The 22,422-nt window shown below is 56.8% G+C and overlaps 2 protein-coding genes across 2 annotated transcripts in view; one reads left to right on the forward strand and one right to left on the reverse strand.

Annotated features, from left to right (window-relative positions):
* Window positions 1–272: 272 nt before the first annotated feature.
* Window positions 273–22,422, reverse strand: part of CRABP2 (cellular retinoic acid binding protein 2) — a 355,112-nt gene continuing 332,962 nt past the window's right edge. The window contains exon 5 of the mRNA XM_082073424.1: window positions 273–287. The gene's annotated coding sequence lies outside the window, so the exon portion shown is untranslated. The remainder of the gene's footprint in view (window positions 288–22,422) is intronic.
* Window positions 9,496–21,965, forward strand: MEX3A (mex-3 RNA binding family member A; the record flags this gene model as incomplete). The annotated part of the gene is made up of 2 exons (XM_082073414.1): window positions 9,496–9,961; window positions 20,850–21,965. 2 exons carry the CDS (start codon window positions 9,496–9,498, stop codon window positions 21,953–21,955), a joined length of 1,572 nt encoding a protein of 523 aa, XP_081929540.1. The 3' UTR covers window positions 21,956–21,965.

Genomic DNA, 22,422 nt, shown 5'->3' on the forward strand with positions numbered 1-22,422 from the left:
GTGTTTCTCCACTTCTCGGAGGAGCAGGGCAAGGCGCGGGCTCTTAAAGCAGCTGTTGTGCAGCGCCGAGCTGCACAGGTGTCCCCATGGGACCATTATGCCACCATGTTCCCAGCAGGTCCCATCTAGACATAATCACCCGCCCACGGGGCAGCCGCAGCCCCCGAGCCCCATGGATGCTGCAGGATGGCAATGGGGGTGACGGGCGCTTTGTCCCACCTGCCATTCCCATCTCTGACCATCAGTAGCCAAACCAGGAGCCACTCTCCCCAGGGGGCACATAGGGCTGAGTGGGGTCCCCCGTATCCCAGCCCCGGGGAACCCCCGTCCCAGGAGAGAGGAGGCAGCGCTGGGGTAAATCAGAGCGATGCAGGACATCTTATCACTAAACAAGTGCTTTTAAAATGCTAAACAAGTGCTTCTAAGCGTTGCTGCTTGCCCAGGGCATCACTGCTGGTTTTCCTACAGGCTGCAGCTTTCAGAGCCCTGTTCAGGAGCCACTGGGTCGAGCAGGGGCCGCTGGCTGTGAGCTCCATGAAGGTGCCCAATTCCCACTGCTCCGACAACACCCAAAGTGCTGGGGAAATGCAATTGCTGATGAGCCGCCAGCACGATGCAGAGGCCAAGGACCTGTCTGCATGGGGAGCCGTACTGTGCTGGTTTGATTGAAAACGGGTTAATTTTCCTCATGCAGTTACAAACCTTCCTTTTCCATCGCTCGTTATTTGGACTTAGTTTGAGAACAAGAGATACCAGCCCAGCACAGTTAATGTGTTGAATTGCTCTGCTCTGAGAGCCAAGGACACTCTGAGCTCTGCCCACAGGGGTGAGGCAGCGAGGAAGGGGATGGACGGACAGAGCTGGACTGACACCCACACTGAGCAACCAGAGTGTTCCAGCCCATTAGCATCATGCTCCATATTTAAGAAATCGGGGCCTTCTGGTTTCTAGCTCTTCTCTTCCGATATCTCTCTCTCTGGGGTGCAACCGGGGAGTTTTGGTCGGGACATTTAGTTGGGCCTTTTGCCATTTTGCAGAGGCCTCTGGGCTTTTCTGCCTCTTTCCCTCTTTTCTCTCTCTGGGATGGGCTGTGGGACCAGGGGCCGTTTCCTGGGACTGGCTGCTCAGCGTGTTCATGAGGAATTGCCTCGACTATGTTTTATTTCTCTTATATATATATATTTACTAGTAGTGTACTAGTATTTTGTTATTTTATTAAACTGCGTTTATCTCAATCCAAGTTTCTCCCTTTCCTGTCGATTCTCTCCCCTACTGGGGGTGAGCGAGTGGCCGCGTGGCTGTATCGCCACCTCGGGTTAAACTGCGACACATCCGTGGTCGCTGGGGACACCGAGCAGGGACAAGGCGACAACCTGTCTCGCTCCAACCCCCTCGGGGTTGGGCAGACGGGAGCCGTGGTCCCCACAGACCCTGCATTCAGCAAAGGTGCTAATTAGTAGGTTTTGGAGCTATCGCTGGGGATGGGGTTTGACTGAACAACACTGGGGGTGAGGCGCATCCTTCCTGAGATGCTTCCACTCCGCAGGAGATGAATGATAACGGCAAAGCTGGGGATGGTGTGCGCAGAGACGAGCTATAACCACAGACCCAGGGTTTAAACCTCACTTGCAAAGCCAGGAGGCCGCTGCACACCCGGGTGCCCTTCTCAGCCTCAGCAAACACGCGGTGCCTTGAATACACCCCCAAAGAGCCCGCGGCGCTCCCCGCGCTCCCCTTTGCCGCAGCTCACCTGTACCAGAGCCCGTCCGCCCCCTGGGACCGGGAGGTGACGTCGGAGCAGCCTCTGCAGGGTCAGTCCTGCACCCCCGGGAGCATCGCGGAGCCGGCTCCATGTGCCAGCAGCAGCGTCTCGTCCCCCCGCAGAGCTCCAGGACCACCCCACAGCTGGGTGATGCCAGATGGGCTGGATTTCTGCCTGGTTTCCAAGCCCCGCTCCTTCTGCAGCTGATGGGGAAATATCAAAGGAGACAAGGAACGTTCTGAGGAAGCCACGGAGTCCGGGGCACTCAGCAATGAAATAATTAACAGCGGGTGCCTTTATCCCTGGATCACACGCACGTGCACGAATGTTATCACACCAACTCTGCTCTCTTGGAGGATGCTCAAGTCTGCATCCACTAGGAACTTTTTAATGGCACAATGTCACTTTGGGTGACACAGGCAGCGCTGTCACCTTCTCCAGATGGCCCTGCTGGTACCTTAGGGATCTCAGCACAGTTAGGACGGAGTCCCAACCTTCCCAGCCACCCCATCAGCCCATTTTGGAGGAGGCCAGGAACGCGTCCACTTGATGCGCCTGAAAAATCAGCACACATCTCCCCGTTGCTATGGAAACACTTCTTTTAAAGCAAACGAATAATAATAATTAACACGATCTATTAAATAATAGTAATAAAGGCATTAGTAATGACTTGTAATTGGTAAAGCGCTCTTAATAACACACGCTCGCTCCGTGATCTGCTCCCGGCGCAGGAGCCGGGGCAGGATCGCCCACCCTCACATCCAGTGCTGGAGCTTAGTGGGATTCGGTGAGGGATCAGACATTTATCTGGATAATGAGGATGTCTAGACTGATAAGAAGAAGGGTTAAATTGGCTCAGGGCCCGATTCTGCCTCCTTGGGGCTCCCGCAGTGCTGCAGCACCCGGGGGAGAAACTTTGTGGGCAAAACCAAGATGGGTCGAGGCCACGTGTCCACACCCAGGCTGGTCACAACCCCTGTTCTTCAAACCTGGCAATCAGATGCATTGCCAGGAGCATTAATCCCTGGAAGGCAGAGGGGAGGAGAACTCTAAGAAACCTTTAAGGTGCTCAAATTAGCTTTTCTGAGCTCTTATTTTTCCGTCTTGGCTGTGCCCTCACTGTTTCCACACTGTCCATGGAACAAGCCCCACAGACACAGCACAGCCACCCACGACACCATCCCATGCCAGGCCTGGCACCCCCACTGGGAACAAGTTGCTTCTCATCTTCCAGCGGAACCTCCTGTGTTGCAGTTTGCACCCATTGCCCCTTGTCCTGTCCCTGGTTGTCACCAGCAGAGCCTGGCTCCATCCTCCTGACACTGCCCCTTTCCATCTTGATCCCCAGCAATGAGTCCCCCCTCAGGCTCCTCTTGTCCAGCTCCAGAGCCCCAGCTCCCTCAGCCTTTCCTCACACGGGAGATGCTCCACTCCCTCCAGCATCTTGGTGGCTGCGCTGGACTCTCTCCAGCAGTTCCCTGTCCTGCTGGAACTGAGGGGCCACAACTGGACACAAGATTCCAGGTGTGGTCTCCCCAGGGCAGAGCAGAGGGGCAGGAGAACCTCTCTGGACCCAGCTGGTCTCCCATCCAAGCACTGACCGGGCCCGACCCTGCTTAGCTTCCCAGATCAGACGAGATGGGGCATTCTCAGGGTGCTATGGCTGCATATATACATATATATATACACATATATATAAAATATATGCTTCTCAAGTGTATCCTTATAGTATCTGAATTAAACCCTTTATTCAAGGGCAGAGCAGAGGGGCAGCAGAACCTCTCTGACCTACTGACCGCCCCCTTCTAACCCCCCCCAGGTCCCATTGGCTTCCTGGCCACAAGGGCCCAGTGCTGGCTCATGGTCCCCCTGCTGTCCCCAGGACCCCCAGCTCCCTTTTCACTGCTCCAACAGCTCATTCCCAACTTACACTGGAACCTGGGCTTGTTCTGCCCACATTCAAGACTCTACACTTGCCCTTGTTCTATTTCATTACAGCCAGGTTGGTCCCTCGGATGAAGCTGCTGTGTGTCCACACCAGATTTCCCCCAATATCCCCCCCTGGATAGAATTTTGAGGATTTAGAAGAGGATATATCCAAGGAAATAGCAATCCTGGTGTTCTGGACGTCGAAATGGGGAATTATCTGCTTCCAGAAGATGGGATTCCAACGGAAGGGAAGGAAAGCAGCAGGAATAAGGGGAGACTGTGACACCGAAACTAAAATTCCCTTTCAATCCCAGACCTAAAATCATCCAGATTTCACATTGAAGGAATTTCCTCAACCACCAAAAACCCTCATGATCCGAAGTCCAAAACTTCCACACTTCCAATCCCAGCAATCCCAGTCACACCAGTAGCCCCACCACCAGATTGTCCCCGTAGCTTAGCGCTCCATCTGCAGCCAATATGCCCAGCTCTTAGCAAAATTGAAGGGTTTGCAAATCTGGTCTCCTGGGCCTTATCCCATGGACCTGGGCTCACCAAAACCAATGGACTTCAAGGAGCTTTGGATCAAAGCTTTGTGGTAATTTACTTATCTCGCAGAAGAGCTTAATTAACAAATGTTTGCAAAGCACTTTAGAATCCCTGCATGGGAAGCACGATACTTCTTGCTATCAGTCGAAAAAAAGCAAAGAGGTTTAAAGTCAATGAGCAGCAAATGAATCGTTAAGGGCAGTTTCAGCCCCAGCCTGGGCTGCGGGGATGAACCCTCAGTGGATCATTGATCAACCCTCAGTGGATCGGTGACCAACCCTCGGTGGATCGGTGATGAACACTCATTGGATCAGTGATGAGCCCTTGGTGGATCATTGACAAACACTTAGCAGATCGTTGATCAACCCTCAGTGAATCGGTGATGAACCCTCGGTAGATTGGTGGCAAACCCTTGGTAGATCAGTGACAAACCCTCGGTAGATTGTTGATCAACCTTCAGTGGATCAGTGACCAACCCTCAGTGGATCAGTTATTAACCCTCAGTGGATCAGTTATGAACCCTCAGTGGATTGTTGATCAAGCCTCGGTGGATCATTGACCAAACCTCAGTGGATCGTTGATCAATCCTCGGTGTATCAGTGACCAACCCTCAGTGGATCGTTGACCAACCCTTGGTGAATCAGTGATGAACCCTCAGTGGATCGGTGACCAACCCTTGGTGGATCATTGACCAACCCTCAGTGGATCAGTTATGAACCCTCAGTGGATCGGTGACCAGTCCTCGGTGGATTGTTGACCAACCCTCAGTGGATTGTTGACCAACCCTCACTGGATCGTTGACCAACCCTCAGTGGATCAGATATGAACCCTCGGTGGATCATTGACCAACCTTCAGTGGATTGTTGGCCAACCCTTGGTGGATCATTGACCAACCCTCAGTGGATCAGATATGAACCCTCGGTGGATCGTTGACCAACCCTCAGTGGATCGTTGACCAACCTTCAGTGGATCGTTGACCAACCCTCAGTGGATCGTTGACCAACCTTCAGTGGATCGTTGGCCAACCCTCGGTGGATCATTGACCAACCCTCGGTGGATCGGCCACCACAAGTGCAGATCAATTCCTGCCCAGCCCGCACTGGGAGCAGATTGCGGACTCCCGGCTCTAGTACCCGCAGGGTGGGAGGGATCCCTTCCAGCTCTTGAGCGTTTCGATCCTCCCATTTCACATGTGGCTGAGCGGTTATCGAGATGAGCTGACCAGGGATGGGGAGACAAAGTCTCAGAGCTCTCATGATGATTCTACCCCAGCTCCAGCCTAACGGGAAATGAGAATGGAGAATAGTCTAACAAAGGTGTCCTGGCCACAAGCAGCATTTTGGCCTCTCTGCTGCCCACACCACCCTTGGCTTTCCACAGCAGCTTTTGGCAATGGGGATGCTCACCCAGCATTAAAGTTTCTTCCCTGTGTTCGCTCACGATGATGAATTTAAGTCTTGCCTAAGGACAGAGTGCTGGCAGCACCCCTGTCAATGGCAGCTTAATTCTCGCCTTCGACGGGGCAAACCTCGGTACCTTGCAGAGCGGACGGAGCTGCACCCGCAGCAAACGCTCCTCATCCAACACCTGGAACCACAATATCACCTCGAACCCCCCGATCCAGGGAGCCGCAGACATTCAACCTCCGACAGTCCCGTGATACGAGCTCGGCTCATCTATTCCAGCTCATCAAGTCAATTCAAGCCACCTGGCAGCAATAACTTTAACCTGAATTACGAGCGAAACGCAGCTTCCCCAGAGGGCACCAACACCAGACGGCAGGTAAGATCATTCCTAAGCGGTTGCTATCACCGGGAGGAGGATCAAAGTCTTGGTTGGAGCCCAGTTACGCCCCCAAAATATTGTACGAACCGAGAAACGTTGCTATCGAGGACCCATCGGGATTAGTCATTGCCCGGGTTGCCAATTCTTGCCATTTTTCTATGAGCATTCACGTTTGCCTGAAATCCGTGAGTCGTGTGGATGTGTGCGAGTAGGAACTTTTCAGTTACTTCTATGACTTCTGGGCCTGTTTGAAAGCTTTTTAAATGTCTTTTCACCTAATGATTTCAATGGGTACTTTATTCTCACGAAAGCGCCGGGACGGAACTTAAAATGGAAGCTGGAAATAAAACTGTGTCCCTAAAACGATGTGATATCTACAGAGCAGGCGTCTTTATCGGCTTAATGAATAAGGTGAAACTTGAAGAGACGAAAACGTAGCCGTGCCATTCACAGGACAAAATACAACAGTTCCCAACAATATCACAACCCACCACGCGCACACGTGTTCGTACACCCGCATTATGAGCACACCTGCACACACACATACATGCACACGAATAACTTCATATTAAAATGCATTTGGAGTTTATATATGTATTTCATGCAAACACCACGTGCACGCTCACTGTTTGCACACACACACGCCTGTAACACATGAGTATATGGATACACGTGTTTTTAAGCATGCGAGCGAGGCATATTCAGGTGCGTGCAAGGGTAGCACACACATATGTGAACTCCCACGTGTATTAAATGCACGTACGAATGTACTGAATACACTCGGTGTGATGCGGGTGTGCGTGTAGAGACACCGTCCACCACCTCCCATACAGACACCACCTCTTAGATAGAGGAAAACATCCCAAACCGCCACAATTTCATCACGCAAAAGCTGCAAAACCAATATACAAGTCATTCAAAACACAGTTTAATGGTGAGCAAAGCGAGCCACATGGAAAACAGCATGAGGTGGGTTCTTCTGCTCTGAGCTCACAATGCAAACACCGAACCCCCCCAAGAAGGAACCTGGAACCGGCCACCGCCGCCCATGCTGTCCCAGCATCTCCCCGACTCGGTGCTCCGGAGCGGGAAACCGGGCTCCCGAAAGGAAACGAAAGCAAAACCCCCCTTCCCAAAGGGCCTGGGCAAACTTGCGGGGAAAGCTCTAGCAACACCTTACCGTCTGAGTCAGTGGATGAGACATTTCCTTGTGCTGGGTGCCCCATCTGCTTAGTTCATCTGCAAGCTGAGATCTTCTGCTTGTAGACCCAGAAAAAAGGGGTGGGAGGGGGAAGAGAGGGAGAAACCTTGCTGCACGGAGCTGAGAGCCAGAGGGAGGAAACTGTATGGAATACAGCGGGGGGTAGACAATTCCTGCCTCGGTGACAAGGCGTCAGTGCCACCAACCCCCCCGGCTCCGTCGCCGCAGCCGTCGCCTCTGCCAGAGCTGCAGCGCAATGTGGCTCGGTGGGAGCCTCGCATCGCTCTGCATTGTCTCTCTCCAGTGTAAGCTCATGCAACCTCATTTCATGGGAGAGACATCTGGTTTGATTCAAAGGGAAGAAAGGGGAAGAGGGGAGAAACGCGCACTCACTCACACACACAGAGCGCGGCCGCGCTGGCAGGGAGCTGGAACGCTATTTTCAATGCTTTTCCTCTAAATCGCTCCTCATTTCAATGAGAAAGGGGAGCGGGCTGTCCCATGGCTCTCCCCCAGCAGCTCCGGTGTGCGGGGGGCTCAGGAGCCACAAAGCCCCAGCGATCCCACGGAGCCTCCCGCTCCTTGAGCCACCACCAGGCCCTGGGCTGGGGGGTTTCCCCCTTCTCCTCCCTTTCCATGATTCCCGGTGCTGCCGGACGCGTGGTTTTGACCTTAAATCCTTGTGATTTTGGTTGGGAGTCTTCCCATCACAAGACTGAAGCCCCCACGCCCGGGGGATCCAGCATCTCTTTGGAGGCCACGTCCCTTTTTGCATAAGGATGAAGCCGCTGAGCTACCTGTCCATGGGAGGTGGGCGCATCCCTTCGGGACCTGCCCCCTCCTCACCGTTCCCCCACTGCCTCTGGTGCTGCCGCCAGCCTGTGGCCCCACTATTTCCACCCTGGGCTGTCCCAAGGGTCCCCACTGTGCCACTGGGTCTCTCTGAGCCCTGAATCTCTCCACAGCACCCTCATGAGTGGGCAGGTCCCCACACAGCCCCTTCTTGGCAGGCTGCACATTGACAGGTCCCCATGCAGCCCCCTTTGCCTGTGACCCCTCCAGCCACAACACGGTGGGTCCCCTGCAGCCCCCTCCACCCATTCATTGCACGGTGGGTCCCCACGCAGCCCCCTCCAGCCGTTTGTTGAATGGCAGGTCCCCAAGCAGCCCCCTCCACTCTTGGCATGGGAGTCCCCACGCAGTCCCCTCCACCCACGTCACAGTGGATCCCCCCACGGTCGCCTCCATCCACGGCACAGCAGGTCCCCCCCAGAGCCCCCTCCACCCTTGGCATGGCAGGTCCCCATAGAGCCCCCTCCACCCACGTCACACCGGATCACCCCACAGCCCCCTCCACCCATGTCACAGCAGGTCCCCCACTGAGCCCCCTCCACCTTTTGCATGGCATGTCCCCACGCAGCCCCCTTCACCCATGTCACAATGGGTCCCCCTCCAGTCCCCTCCACCCTTGGCACGGCATGTCCCCACGCAGCCCCCTTCACCCATGTCACAATGGGTCCCCCCACAGTCCCCATCACCCATGTCACAATGGGTCCCCCCACAGTCCCCATCACCCATGGCACAGCAGGTCCCCACACAATCTGCTCCACCCTTGGCATGGCATGTCCCCATGCAGCCCCCTTCACCCATGTCACAATGGGTCCCCCTCCACCCTTGGCACGGCATGTCCCCACGCAGCCCCCTTCACCCACGTCACAATGGGTCCCCCTCCAGCCCCCTCCACCCATGGCACGGCAGGTCCCCACGCAGCCTCCTCCACCCCCACGCAGGTGGGTCCCTGCCCGTGTCACCGCGGTGTCCCCGCCGCCCGAGGGGTGTGCGCGGCGGCCGGGACTACATCCCCCAGCAGCCCGCGGGCCGGGGCAGCTCCCGCTGCGCCCAGCCGCCTTCAAACAAAAGAGTTTTCCCCCCGCGGGGCTCCGCGCCGCCCCGCCGGCCCCTCCGCACACCCCGCCGGCGGCTGCGAGCCGGGGGCGGAGGCGGCGGCGGGGGGACCCCGGCGGGCTGGAAGTGCCTGGGCGAGGGAGCTCGGGTTACAGAGAGAAAGGGGCTTGGCCAGGCAGAGGGGAGGTGGGCGGAGGGTCCTTTTCTCTGTCTGTTTCTCTCCCTCTGCCTTTTTTTTTTTCCCTTCTCCCTCCCGAGCTCTTTGTGTGTCCCCCCCCCCCCCCACTCCCCTCCTCTCGCTCTCACACCCCCCCCTCCCCAACCAACCACCACCACCCAACCCCCTCTCAAGTCTTTGTTAGCCATGCCTAGCCTGGTAGTACCAGGGATAATGGAAAGGAACGGGGGTTTCGGCGATTTAGGCTGTTTCGGTGGGAGCGGCAAAGACAGAGCGCTGCTGGAGGATGACCGGGCGCTGCAGCTCGCCCTGGACCAGCTCTGCCTGCTGGGGCTAGGCGAGCCTTCCTCCTCCTCCTCCTCCTCCGCCGTGGTGCTGGTGGAGGACAGCAACAACAACAACAATAACCCGCCGCCGCCGCCGCAGCAGCCCCCGCCGCCGCCGCCGCCGCCGCAGCAGCAGCCGCCGCCACCGCCGCCGCCTCCTCCACCGGCCCCGAAGGGCTCGTCGGCGCCCAGCGCCGGGGCGGCGGAGCCCAAGTTGTGCGCGTTGTACAAGGAGGCCGAGCTGCGGCTCAAGAGCAGCTCCAACACCACCGAGTGCGTTCCGGTGCCCAGCTCCGAGCACGTGGCCGAGATCGTGGGCCGGCAAGGTAAGCGCCGGGGCGCCGGTCCCCGCCCGGCCGCCGGTCCCCCCCCCCCCATTCCCCGCCCGGCCGGGCCCCTTCCTCGGGAAACTTCCCCCGCCGCCCGCGGCATCCCCGCGGCCGGGAGGGCTGGGACCGCCCCGCCAACTTCCCCCGCGACTCGCCCCTCGCCGCTCCCTCCCTCTCTCCCATTGTTCGGGACCGGGGCCGGGCGGGCACCCCAGCCCCGCCGGGGACAAAGCGGAGGGGCCAGCCCGCCTCCCTCCCCGGGCGGAGCGGGGCTGCCAGCGGGTAAAGGGGAGGAGGGGGGTGTGTGCTTTTTTTTTGGGACGGTGGGCGAAAAAATCTATAGGAATGTCTGCGGGGGTTTGTCCGGGTGTCTGCACCGGAGCCCCGAGCCCGTCGCTCCTCCGGTTCTGCGAAAGAGCTGTTCCTGAATCGCGCTCTCCGCCCTCCTCCTTAGAAAGAAAGAAAGAGGGGGGAAAAAAAAAGACAAAGGGAAAGAAAATAAAGCGCGGGGAGGAAAGAAAGAGAAGAGAGCGGGGCTGGCTGCCGGCCGGGCTCGGCGCGGTGGGGAGCGAAATCCCCTTTGTTGGGTTCGGTGGAGCGAGGGGGTGTGGTTGCAGCGATTCGCTGCCGGGCCGAGCACCGGGGCCGGAGGACCCGTTAATGGGAGTTGAACTTCTTCTCGGAGACATGTGACTGGCGGGGACCCCGGAGCGGCCACCGGCCGTCCCACCCGGGCCCCCCCCCAACCCAACCCCGGCCGCCCCCGCCGCCCGGCCCCGCCGCGGGCCACGCTCCGCCACACTGATGCTTTTGTTCTCCTTACGGGTCTGTTCGGAGCGAGGTGGAATGGAGGAGGGCTTGAAAATAAGAATTAAAATATATATATATATACCACACCCACTCTTAAGTCACCCCTCGCCCACCCCCACCGCTCCGGGCTCCCCGGTGTGCGTGGGGGGACAGCTCCGCCGAGCCCCCCGTTGGCATCGCGGTGTTGAAGCGTGGGGCTGGGGAGAGAAGTTTTGTGTCGCTTACAGAGGAAAAAAAACCCATAATAATAGTGTGGCTAAGTGAGATTTTTTTTTTCTCTCTCTCTAAGCAAGTAACTTGACGCTCTGGAAGTGTGACGGGCAGAGACTGCGGCTCCAGAGCCAGATGCTTCCTCTTGGGTTGGGAATTGAAATGGCCCAAGAGGGGGTTTGCAGTTTGACATGGGCGATGGGTGGCTCCGCAGCCCGGTGCTCCCAGTAAGGGATGTGCGGGGCTGAACTGGGCGAGGGGAAGCCGTGGGGAGGGGGACGCAAATGACTCATGGCCGAGCATCCTTACGCTGGAGGATGTTGTGGGAACAATGGGGCCTGGGCTGGCTCGGGTCTCCCGCAGCAGCGGAGCCTGGAGCGTGCTGGAGGCCAGTCCCCATGCTGGGGTGGAGGGTGGGCAGGAGCGCGGGGGGTGCTGTGCCCCCCAAAGCTCAGCGTGTCCGCAGCGGAGGGAACGGCTTTGCTTCAGCTCCCCCCGCCACACTGCGCTCGTGGCCCCTGCGCTGGGGACTCGGGGGGAACAAGGGGGTGAATGAGGCGAAAAGGGGGTGAAGGGATGGCCGAGCCTGAGGCCGATCATCCCCGTGATGCTTTTACACCGCGGCGAGCCGAGCGTAGGGCTTTGCACCAACTCTGCTGCAAGGCCGTGGAGAATCAGGCTCCCTTTGTTTAATAAAGTTAGGAAAGAGCGAGGATCCAGCGGGCGAATCGGGGGAAACGTTAGACGATGCGGGAGGTGCCTGGGCCATTTTCTTCCTGGATCTCGCCGCTGCCCCAAACTCCCGAGAAGGGGGTGTGTTCCGCGGCGTTGGGCGGCGTGGCCGGAGTGATGGCGAGGAACGTGGAGACCTGGATTTGTTCCACCATTTTTTGCGTGTGTGTGTGCACTCGAGGGCTTTCCCACAGCTGGGAAATGTCAGTGCGCCGGAGCCCCGGCCCCACTCCATCAGTGGGGCAGCCAGTGCGAGTTGTGCCCTTTGTAGAGGCGGCTGAGCCGGATCCTGGGCTGGTACAAACCCAAATTGCTTCAGCAGGACAGCTGAGATTGTGGCCCACACTTAGTATTTCTAAAGGCCTATAGGAATGTCTCCTGGGTCTTGTTTTTGTGGAGAAGGTTGGATTACGAGGGTGTATTCTCAGATGGAGCTGGGCGTGGGGCACCCCGAGAGACATTATTTCAGGGCTGGTAACAAGATTGAGCTTTAAGTTGATATTTTCTGATCTGACAAACCACGCTGCTCCTTCATGTTATTTAGAAATAATACCTACCATCTTTTGAAAGTGTATCTTAGTGCCACATGTGTGTAAGAAGCCTGGATCTGGGCACGGGGGCCCTTTTACGTGCATCTTCCAATGGAATTTCCACCTGCCCTTTGCTGGAAGAGCGTAAAAGCGCTTGAGTATAAATAAGGCTCAAGCCCCATATATTCTTATTGGAATGGTTGCGAGCGTGATTTGCGATGGGGTTTAATTGTGGCGGAGGGGGCGGCTCCGCTTTGAAGGAGAGATGCTGCAGGAGCTAAACCTGGGCTTGGCGGCTCCCTGCTCTCCCCGGGAACTGCCAACGTGCCCTTGTCGCGGAGCCAATCGCGTGCTGGAAACCTCGCTGGAGTTTGCGGTGGTGCTGGTTTGTGCGCTGAATTTGAGCAGCGCTCCGTCAGCGGCGCGGCCGGGCCCGTGGGACGCGGGACGAGCTGGGCCGGGCTGCTGGAAGATGGACTTTGCCGGAGTCGGCCGGAGCGGCGCCGGGAGCTGCCGCGATGCCCTGGGGTCCGGGGTGGAGAGCCGGGTGGCCGGTGGGACGCGCCAAGGGCTGCTTTACACGTTGGAGTGCGAGTAGGAACTAGAACGGGAGGATAAAGTCATAACGATGCCGTTGACTGCCATTAATGACCTTTTCCACTCGTGGTTGGCAATGAGCTCCCTTCCCTGCTGGAGGCGCAGCCGTGCCCTCCCGCTGCTGCAGGGTGAGGAGCAGGGGTGTCTCTGCGTGTGTCGCGGCTCCTGCGGATCGTCCCCCCTTCCCCTGCAAGCGTGTGAGCTGCTTGGGTGGCTGGATGATGTGGTGTGTGCCATGGGGTGGCACGATGCTCCGGAGTGCCGGAGCCGGTCCTGGGTGCATCGGGATGCTTGGTGGCTCTGGTGCTTCACCCGCCAACTCTTGTCATGGGCATCGTGCCTCCAACACCCCTCGCGGGACCGCGCGCGTTCTCGGAGCTGCGCACATACACGTGCAAAGACAAAGCACCGATGCGTTTTGCACGTTGGTGGGACAGCGCTGGAGTTGCGAAGGAGAAGGTCCTTGCAACCCAAGGGTGTGGGTTGAGACGGGAAGAGCGGACGGTGTCTAACGGTGCCGTGCTTGGGCTGCTTGGACTCTGAAGTTAGAAAGGGGCAGAAATCCACAGCCACCAGGACAGGGGGGTGTCCATGTCCCCTAGAAGCCACCTGAGGCAGGTGTAGCTCAGCCCGATGCACACGCATTATCCAACACTTCTGCTCCTATTGGGAAACGGGGCAGCTGTCGGTGGAGCCCGGGAAGAGGCTGTTGCACCCTTAGCGGGCACATTGAGGGCCGGATCCTGTACTTAGGGGCCATGGTCACGGTTCTTTGTGTGCCCGGCGTGGGGAAAAGGCGGCGGGTCCGTTTGGCTTCAGCTGAACGGCACAACAGCTCAAGCCACCCGCTCCCAGCAGGTACCTTCCCTGCGGTATCAGAGTATTTGTGCTCTGATCATCAATAGTAGCATCCATTGTCACCTGTACCCACAGCCGCCCTTTGATGAAGCATCTCTCAGCCTGCTCTAACTAGCCTGTTGTCAACAGGAATGAGATTATGTGAGAGAGGAGCTTAACATAAATTGCTCTTTCTTGGCAAGGTGAAGTCAAATAACAAGAGGCCCCACTAACCCCAGGTGATTGGGCTCTTTGTGTAGCTCCAAACATGCTCTAATGCTTCCAGCATTTAAAAATAGTCCAAGGAAGCCTTTTTCATTGAGGAAGTCTGATTGCAGCTCCCCCACCCACCATGTGGAGGTGGATGCTCAGCATCCGAGAAGCAGCGCGGGGGGCAGATCCTCTTGTCTCGCTGCGCGTAAATCTCGGAGCTAGAGCCACCGGGTCCGGCGGGGCCTCAAAACCGACCTCCTCCCAGCGCTCCAGCAGCTCGCGATGGGCCTTAACGGCAGAGAGAAATCGCGCTTGGCGCCGGATAGTTATAAAGTGTTAACGAGAAGCCATTGGAATTTACACCGGGGAAAAGTGCAAGGACGGGGATTGACTTTGTGCGGTTTGAACTAGAGGTGGGAGGAGGAAACGGGTCTGGGAGAGAGAGAGAGAGAGACAAAGGGAATTTTCTAGGGAGACGCGCGCGCTCCGCGCATCCCATCCAACCGCTGACCGAGTGAACCGCGGAGCCGCCCGGAATCTAGGGCAGTGGGAAAGTGTGTTGGCATCGGCCGGGGGCCCGGCCCCCCCGGCTTTGCCTTTGTCTGCGCCCGCCCCGTCCCGCTCTCCCCGCTTTCCGGTCGCCCCCACCCCAATGGGGCTCGTTGCCCCCGGGGCCGGGGGCTTCCAACCCAACTTCCCTCCTCCTTGGCACAACAAGGCAGCGATTGTCTGTGGCATCTGGGTTGTTGCTTTTGGGTCACGTTGCTGCTTTTCCCTTTTATTTCTTATAAACAACTTTCATCACTACGCGAAAAGAGCTTAAAATCGCTGTGCCGGAATGAGGCGGTCGCTTATTTTTATGGCGTGATAGTGTGTTTCGTGGTGGTTTTTTTCCCCCTTTTCTTGTAAACACAACTTGCATCATCAGTACAATAAAACCTCGGCGCAAACATTTAGGTGTTTGTGGCCCTTTACTGCGCATTTGTGCTTTTTGACGCCGCTTTCAGCAGGTTTCCGATGCAGCAGAATCTCACCCCACAGATATTCAGGAGGGTTTAGTTGTGATGTTCTTTGTGTGCTTGTCTTTTAACACGGCTTTCATCTTAAACGGGAATAGAACGCCCCACCTTACCAGAGATATTCGAGGGCTCTTTATTTTATGGTCCTCTTTAATTTTACCACTAGAACAGGAAAAAAGACCAAATCCTAATTTGCCCTTAGGATCACTCACACCACACCAGCACTGTCAACATGTCCTAAGTGGGGTATTTACAGGTGTAATTTATACCAGCGCAGTGTAAAGGTGCCTTAGTATAAACGAGAAGAGGGCTGAAAATCCTTTGTCTGGAGAGATAATTTTCTATCTGCTGAAAATAAGAAACAGAAGTACCTGGAGTGATTTGCGTGGTGTGGTTTGTGTTTAAAAAGCCACCCCAGGGCTGGATCCGTAGCCGGTTGCTCTGAGCTGGTGCAGCAGCGCTGATGGTGCTTTAGGGTGAAGCCCACACCTCTGGGCATGAACCGGCACGTGCTGGGGATGCACCGGTTTGTGCCACGTGAGAGCTGGGCTGCCCCAGCAGCACCGTGGGTCTGTGCAGGATGCGGCCTCTCGCAGCAGGGAGGAGGAGGTCGTCAGTGGGTTTAGCTCCGGATTTACACTGGAGTCAACTATGCAGTGGAACTACTTGGCAGGCGTGGCATTGCACTGGCCTTCTGCTGGCGTTCACCGGCCATGGGGCAGTGTGTCCATCCCGTGTCCGTCCATCCCGTGTCCGTCCATCCCATGTGTGTCCATCCCATGTGTGTCCACCCCATGTGTGTCCATCCCATGTCCATCCATCCTGTCCATCCCGTGTCCATCCATCCTGTGCAAGACCATTGCGTCCAGCCCATCCATCCCATGCGTGTCCATCCTGTGCGCATCTATCCTGTGTCTGTCCATCCTGTCCATCCCGTGTCCATCCATCCCATGGATGTCCATCCCGTGCAAGTCTATCCCATCCATCCCGTGTCCGTCCATCCCAGCATCCATCCCATCCATCCCGTGTCCGTCCATCCCATGCGCGCCCATCCCATGTCCATCCATCCTGTCCATCCTGTGCGCATCCATCCTATGTCCGTCCATCCTATGTCCGTCCATCTCATCCATCCCATGTCCGTCCATCCTATGTCCGTCCATCCGGTGTGTGTCCATCTCATCCATCTCGTGTCCATCCATCCCATGTCCATCCATCCTGTGCGTGTCCATCCCATCCATCCCGTGTGTGTCCATCCTGTGTCTGTCTATCCCGTGCGCATCCATCCCGTGCACATCCATCCCGTGTCTGTCCATCCCATGCACGTCCATCCCAGCATCCATCCCGTGTCTGTCCATCCTCTGCACATCCATCCCGTGTGTGTCCATCCCATCCATCCCGTGTGCATCCATTCCGTACATGTCCATCCCATGCACGTCCATCCCATACACGTCCATCCTGTGCATGTCCATCCTGTCCATCCCATGTCCGTCCATCCCATGCACATCCATCCCATGCACATCCATCCCATGCACATCCATCCCATGCACATCCATCCCATGCACCGCTCCGGCCTTTTCCCATTGCCAGAGCCGTGCCCGGGCGCCGTGGTGTAACCGCAGCGAGGTCCCGTGGCAGTACGTTGTGTTTATGGTGAGCAAAGATTTGGGATGGCTTTATGCAGAGGACGTGGCTGTCAGATTCGGTGCATCTGACACCCTTGTTACCCTTATGTCAGCACCCGCCTCGGCTGGACGGGTGGACTGAGCTGTTTTGATGGGTTTGTTACCCCCATGCAGAGGTAAGCAGGGAAGATAACGTAGCTGTGCATCCGAATCTCTCCCACTCCACCTCTCCCCAGTTTGGCAATGTGTAGACTCCATTTATTTGTGTTTAGACAGAGCTAGCTGCCCTGTGGATTAATTCCCAGTTAGATAACTGGTCTGGGTGCTGGGGGCTCCACAGTCCTCAAGGGTTTGTTCCTGGATGGTAACACTTGTGGCGTAGTCATTTGCAAACACATTTACTTGGAGTCAATTGGCAATCAGTTAACTGAAGTTAAAGAGGGGTGGGGGGAGGAAATAATCACACAAGCTTCCTTTGTAAAATGCTTTGGGATTGGCAAAAAACAGAATAATAGAAGCTAGGTGGTGGAAACACAACAAGAAAGGGCTTAATTCTCTCTGTAATATAAAAATCTACCTGGCAGGAGTCTGCACGCTGCCTTAAAGAGTAGAACGCTACAGCAGACTTATGGATTATTATAGTTTCTTGTTTTCCCTCAGTTTTGCATTTTTACCACCAAATTTCATCGGGGAAAATAAGACTCATGCCCATGTGTGGTGAGGATCTAGGGGGCCGCATCCTGATCTCGCTGTGCTCCGTCGGAAAACGGAGTGACGCCAAAGGCTCGGTCGCTCTAGTTGAGCAAAGCGCGGTCAGGGTTGGGGTGAGATGGGCCGGGAGCCTCGGCGCTAAGTGGGTACATCAGGTTTAAACCCAGCCTTATTTTAGCTGCTGGAAATCAGCGCGGCTCTCCTGGAAGTTGGTGGAGTTGTCTGTTTATAGAGCCGATGGCTCGGCGTGTTGTCGGCGCCGGTTTAGAGCGGCTGGAGATCTGGGCCACTGAACCTGCTGGTCTTGATGGAGTTGGTCTAATTTCCTGTGGGGTTATTTTCTGCAGTTTTTAAGCGGAGGATTCCCCATCTGTCTGTCTCTGCAAAGCTGGCTTTCCTGTCTGCAGGCCTGCACAGACCCTCCCTCCTCCTCCTCCCCCTGCTTCTCACACCATCCACTGCACCACGCGTCCTTTTGTCCGTGGCTCGGTCCTCCCTCCTCTCGCCGTGCTCTCTCCTTGCCCGTCTCCCTTTTGCCGTCTCGGGGTGTCTTTGCCTCATCCTCCTCCCTCCCTCCGTTTCCATCACCTTTCCTCCATCCCCGACTCTCTCCCACCCTCGTGTAACTCGCCCTTATTCATGTGTGTTCCCTACCACCGTTTCCTTCCATCTGTCCCCAGCATGGAGCCCCATCCTTTGTCACCGCTCCACTTGCCTGACCCTTGGTGTCTCCGCGATTGTTCCTGGCGCTGGGCTCAGATCCCTCTCCCCCCACACGCAGCCATTGTCCCGTGGCTTAGAAAAACGCCCAGCCCAGCCCTGATAAAACACCCACCTGAGGCCCTTTTGCCAAAGAGAGCGAACCTGGCGCTCCCGGCGGGCGGAACGGGGGTCACCGAGGCTCCGTCCCTCGCCGCTTCGGGCCGGGGCGGCGCACGGGAATCATTTCCAGCGCAGATGTCGCTGCTAACACCCCCTTCCTTTCCGTGCGACGCTCCGGTGATATCCCTGGGGAAATGGTGGCATCTCAGTTAATCTTCCTAAGATGGAATCTCCATCTTTGGAGCGAGGGAAATGTCTGCCAGGGAGAGCCGGGCCGGCCCGGGGGCTGCGGGAGGCCATAGGTGACCCCTCGTGGGTTTATTCTGCCCTCCTTGGGGTGAACCTTTATTCTGTGATGTTGTCTGTGTCGTTTTATTCTACACTCGTGTCTTGCCTTGCACCACAATGTCCTGTTCTTTGAGTTTCCTAAGTGCTAATAGCACAACACTGCAGATGACCATCAAGCCACACCAACTGTTTGGAGACTTCGCTAAACAAAGCATTGCAAATATACTTTGGGGTGCAAACTCAGCGGGGAGTAACTTGTGAGCTACGTTGGGCTTGTTAGGGGGTGGATTTCGTTTGAATTTGGATGGTTTGCCCAGCTCAGATTTCTGTCCCCCAGGAACACGAAGTTAGTGGCTTCGAGATGGAGTTTAACGCAGCAGCGTTGTAACGCGAAGCATTACAGGACGTTTTGCAGTAAGGCAGAGCAAGATGCAGCTATTCTGCCCATTCCACAAATGGGAGCGATGCTCAGAGAGCTCCGAGGAGCTCGGAGTTACACCGGGAGCCGATGGCGAAGGCAGGATTTGCCGGCACGTGTCCTACAGCGGTGCCAAGAGCCGCTGACAGGGTTTCAGAGCTCATGGGGATGCTGGCGCCGGCTCCTGCGGTTTGACAGGGCTGGACCGCGGTGCCGTGAGATGCGAGCGTGACCCGTCAGGCTGCGGCGCCTGTACCTATCGGTTGTACTGCGTGCTGTTCTGCCACCGCCGCGAGCCGCGGTCTTGTCAGCTGTAGCGCCACGAGGCTCCTTTTTTATCACTAAAGGCGCGGGGTTCGATTCTTCCTAATGATACGCGGTGGTGGGATCATTACGTTCCTGTAAACACCCCGATGTCACAAGTCTGTGTCTCATGAGACGAACTGCAGATAAGTGGCAGCGCTAAGAGTGGCAGCCCTGAACTCCGAGATATTGTTATTTATTAGGATCTCTACAAATAAAAACATTCCAGCCCATGAGCTGAGGAATCTTAATTTCTTGCTTGTGGACGCCTTTTTTGGAAGAGCAGGAAGATGTAAAGAGCAGGGGGATAAGCTTGGTGGGTGCCGGGGGTGGATACCAATGTACAAAGCACTGGCATGGCGAGTGACCTCAGGAAAGGATCCGAACGCCCAGGCAAGGATCAAACGTCGTCCGTGTTGGATATACCAGAGAGTCAAGGGCAAAACGCAGCCCCTCTGCTGCCCCCTCGGACTTGTCCCCCCAAAAGTGACCCGGGTCACACTGGATTTACCCCCAAAGCCCCGCAGTAGGACAGAAGTCCCAATGGAGGGCTTTGCTGTCTTGAGTTATGGCAGGCGGCTCTCCACTCGTGTTCCCCATGAAGTGGAGCGGCTGGTGAAGAGGCTCCGCATCAGCCATGCCCGGCCGTGGGCTCAGCGTCCTGTCCTGTCATCTCCAGCCTCTCATGGCCCTGTGCTGGAGCCGAATCCATGCAGGCCCGAGAGCTGCGCTGATGAGGAGGGAGCCAGGGCCGCCATCTTCTTTGAGGGGCAGCATGGTGGGAATGGGCTTCCCCACAGGGACTGCTGGCCCATGGGGAGGGGTCGATGGCCCCGACGGCTCCCTGCTGCTTGGAGGGGTGGGAAAGGGAGAACTCTGAGGGGTTATTGCTGAGGAGTGAGGGGAGGCGGCTGAGGGACATTTTGTGGTGGGGAGCAGCACACAAAATGGTGACTAGATCCAGAGAGGGTCTCCTGCCCCTCTGCTCTGCCCTGGGGAGACCACACCTGGAATCTTGTGTCCAGTTGTGGCCCCTCAGTTCCAGCAGGACAGGGAACTGCTGGAGAGAGTCCAGTGCAGCCACCAAGATGCTGGAGGGAGTGGAGCATCTCCCGTGTGAGGAAAGGCTGAGGGAGCTGGGGCTCTGGAGCTGGACAAGAGGAGCCTGAGGGGGGACTCATTGCTGGGATCAAGATGGAAAGGGGCAGTGTCAGGAGGATGGAGCCAGGCTCTGCTGGTGACAACCAGGGACAGGACAAGGGGCAATGGGTGCAAACTGCAACACAGGAGGTTCCGCTGGAAGATGAGAAGCAACTTGTTGGGGTGAGGGTGGCAGAGCCTGGCCCAGGCTGCCCAGGGAGGGTGTGGAGTCTCCTTCTCTGCAGACATTCCAACCCCTGGACACCTTCCTGTGGAACCTCAGCTGGGTGTTCCTGCTCCGGGGGGATTGCACTGGATGGGCTTTCCAGGGCCCTTCAACCCCTGACACTCTGGGATTCTGTGGCTTGTCCCTGAGGGTGAGGGAGTGGGTTGCTCCTGAGAGAGGAGCTCTCTGGGATGGTGAGCGGGAATCCTTCCTCTGCAGTCTCTCCTGTCAGGGTTTGGGTGAACGGGGCCTTTCTCTCACTTTAGGTCCCCGGGCAGTGGCTGCTCTGTGGTGCAGGGTTTGTAGAAAACATGGCAGCTCAGCCTGGTTTCTTGAGGAGAGCGGGAGGGCGATGGCAGGTCCAGCCTCTCTAACCTCCCTGCCTTGTTTTCTCTTTCTTCCCTAAGGCTGCAAGATCAAAGCCCTGCGGGCAAAGACCAACACCTACATCAAGACACCCGTGCGGGGTGAGGAGCCGGTCTTCATGGTGACGGGGCGGCGGGAGGACGTGGCCATGGCCCGGCGGGAGATCATCTCCGCCGCCGAGCACTTCTCCATGATCAGGGCGTCCCGCAACAAGGCCGGCACCACGTTCGGCAGCGCTCCCACCTTGCCGGGGCAAGTCACCATCCGGGTGCGCGTGCCCTACCGCGTGGTGGGCTTGGTGGTGGGCCCCAAGGGAGCCACCATCAAGCGCATCCAGCAGCAGACCAACACCTACATCATCACGCCCAGCCGGGACCGGGACCCCGTCTTTGAAATCACCGGCGCGCCGGGCAACGTCGAGCGCGCCCGGGAGGAGATCGAGACCCACATCGCGGTGAGGACGGGCAAGATCCTGGAGTACAACAACGAGAACGACTTCCTCTCCAGCAGCCCCGACTCCGGCATGGAGAACCGCTACTCGGAGGCCTGGCGGGTCCACACGCCGGCGCCGGGCTGCAAGCCGCTCTCCACCTTTCGGCAGAACAGCCTGGGCTGCATCGGCGACTGCTCCGTGGACCCCGTCTATGAGACCCCGCGGCTGAACGACCAAAACGACTTCAATTACGGTTACCTCTTCCCCAACTACGGCGTGAACAAGCAAGATCTGTATTACGGCGTGCCGGAGTCGGGAGCCCCGATGTGGGCCGGGCAGGAGAACACCAACCCTGTCTCGGTGCTCTTCTCGAAGCAGCAACGCTCCAGCAGCACCGGCGCCATCCACCCCAACTCGCATCGCTCCCCGTCCTCCTCCATCCAGGAGCCCAATCTCTCCGCTCTCCCCAGGCGGTCCCAGGGGGAACCGCTCCAGGGCTTTTCCAAGCTGGGGACGTCGAGCGCTGCCCGGACGTCTGTCTCCAGCAGCCGGGAGTGCATGGTGTGTTTCGAAAGCGAAGTCACGGCGGCTCTGGTGCCGTGCGGCCACAACCTGTTTTGCATGGAGTGTGCTGTGAGGATCTGCGAGAGGACTGATCCCGAGTGCCCCGTTTGCCACGCTGCAGCCACTCAGGCCATTAGAATATTTTCCTAAAGAGACAGAGCAGGGCATTGGGGAGGGAGGGAGGGACCATGAGGGGGGTCCAGGAAAGAATAATAATAATAATGCTAATAATAATAATAATAATAATGACATCCGAAGAACAAACGAAAGAATAAATTAATTTAAAGAAGAAGAAGAAGAAAAAAAAAAAATTATTTTACGAGCGATGTATGTTATTTTTTAAGAAAAAAAAAAAAAGCGCATAATAAAATTAAAATGAATAGCAAAGCCAGAAATTGTGAAGGGCGACCGATGCTCCGGCCTGCAATGTCTTTTTCTAAACGCAAAAGTACTCTGAACGCGCACTCGGATCTTGCAAGCGAAGCGGTTTAGTTCAGTTTGTTTCGGTGGCGAGAGCCTTTGGCTGTGTTGACCAGACCAGGGGAAGGGGCAGGATGGGGGGGTCCTGCCGGCCTTTCTTCTCCAGCTACATCCAAGCTTCACCTTGGTCTGAAGCC

This window comes from Streptopelia decaocto (assembly GCF_964273445.1).
Source record: "Streptopelia decaocto genome assembly, chromosome: 26".
Taxonomy (NCBI): domain Eukaryota; kingdom Metazoa; phylum Chordata; class Aves; order Columbiformes; family Columbidae; genus Streptopelia; species Streptopelia decaocto.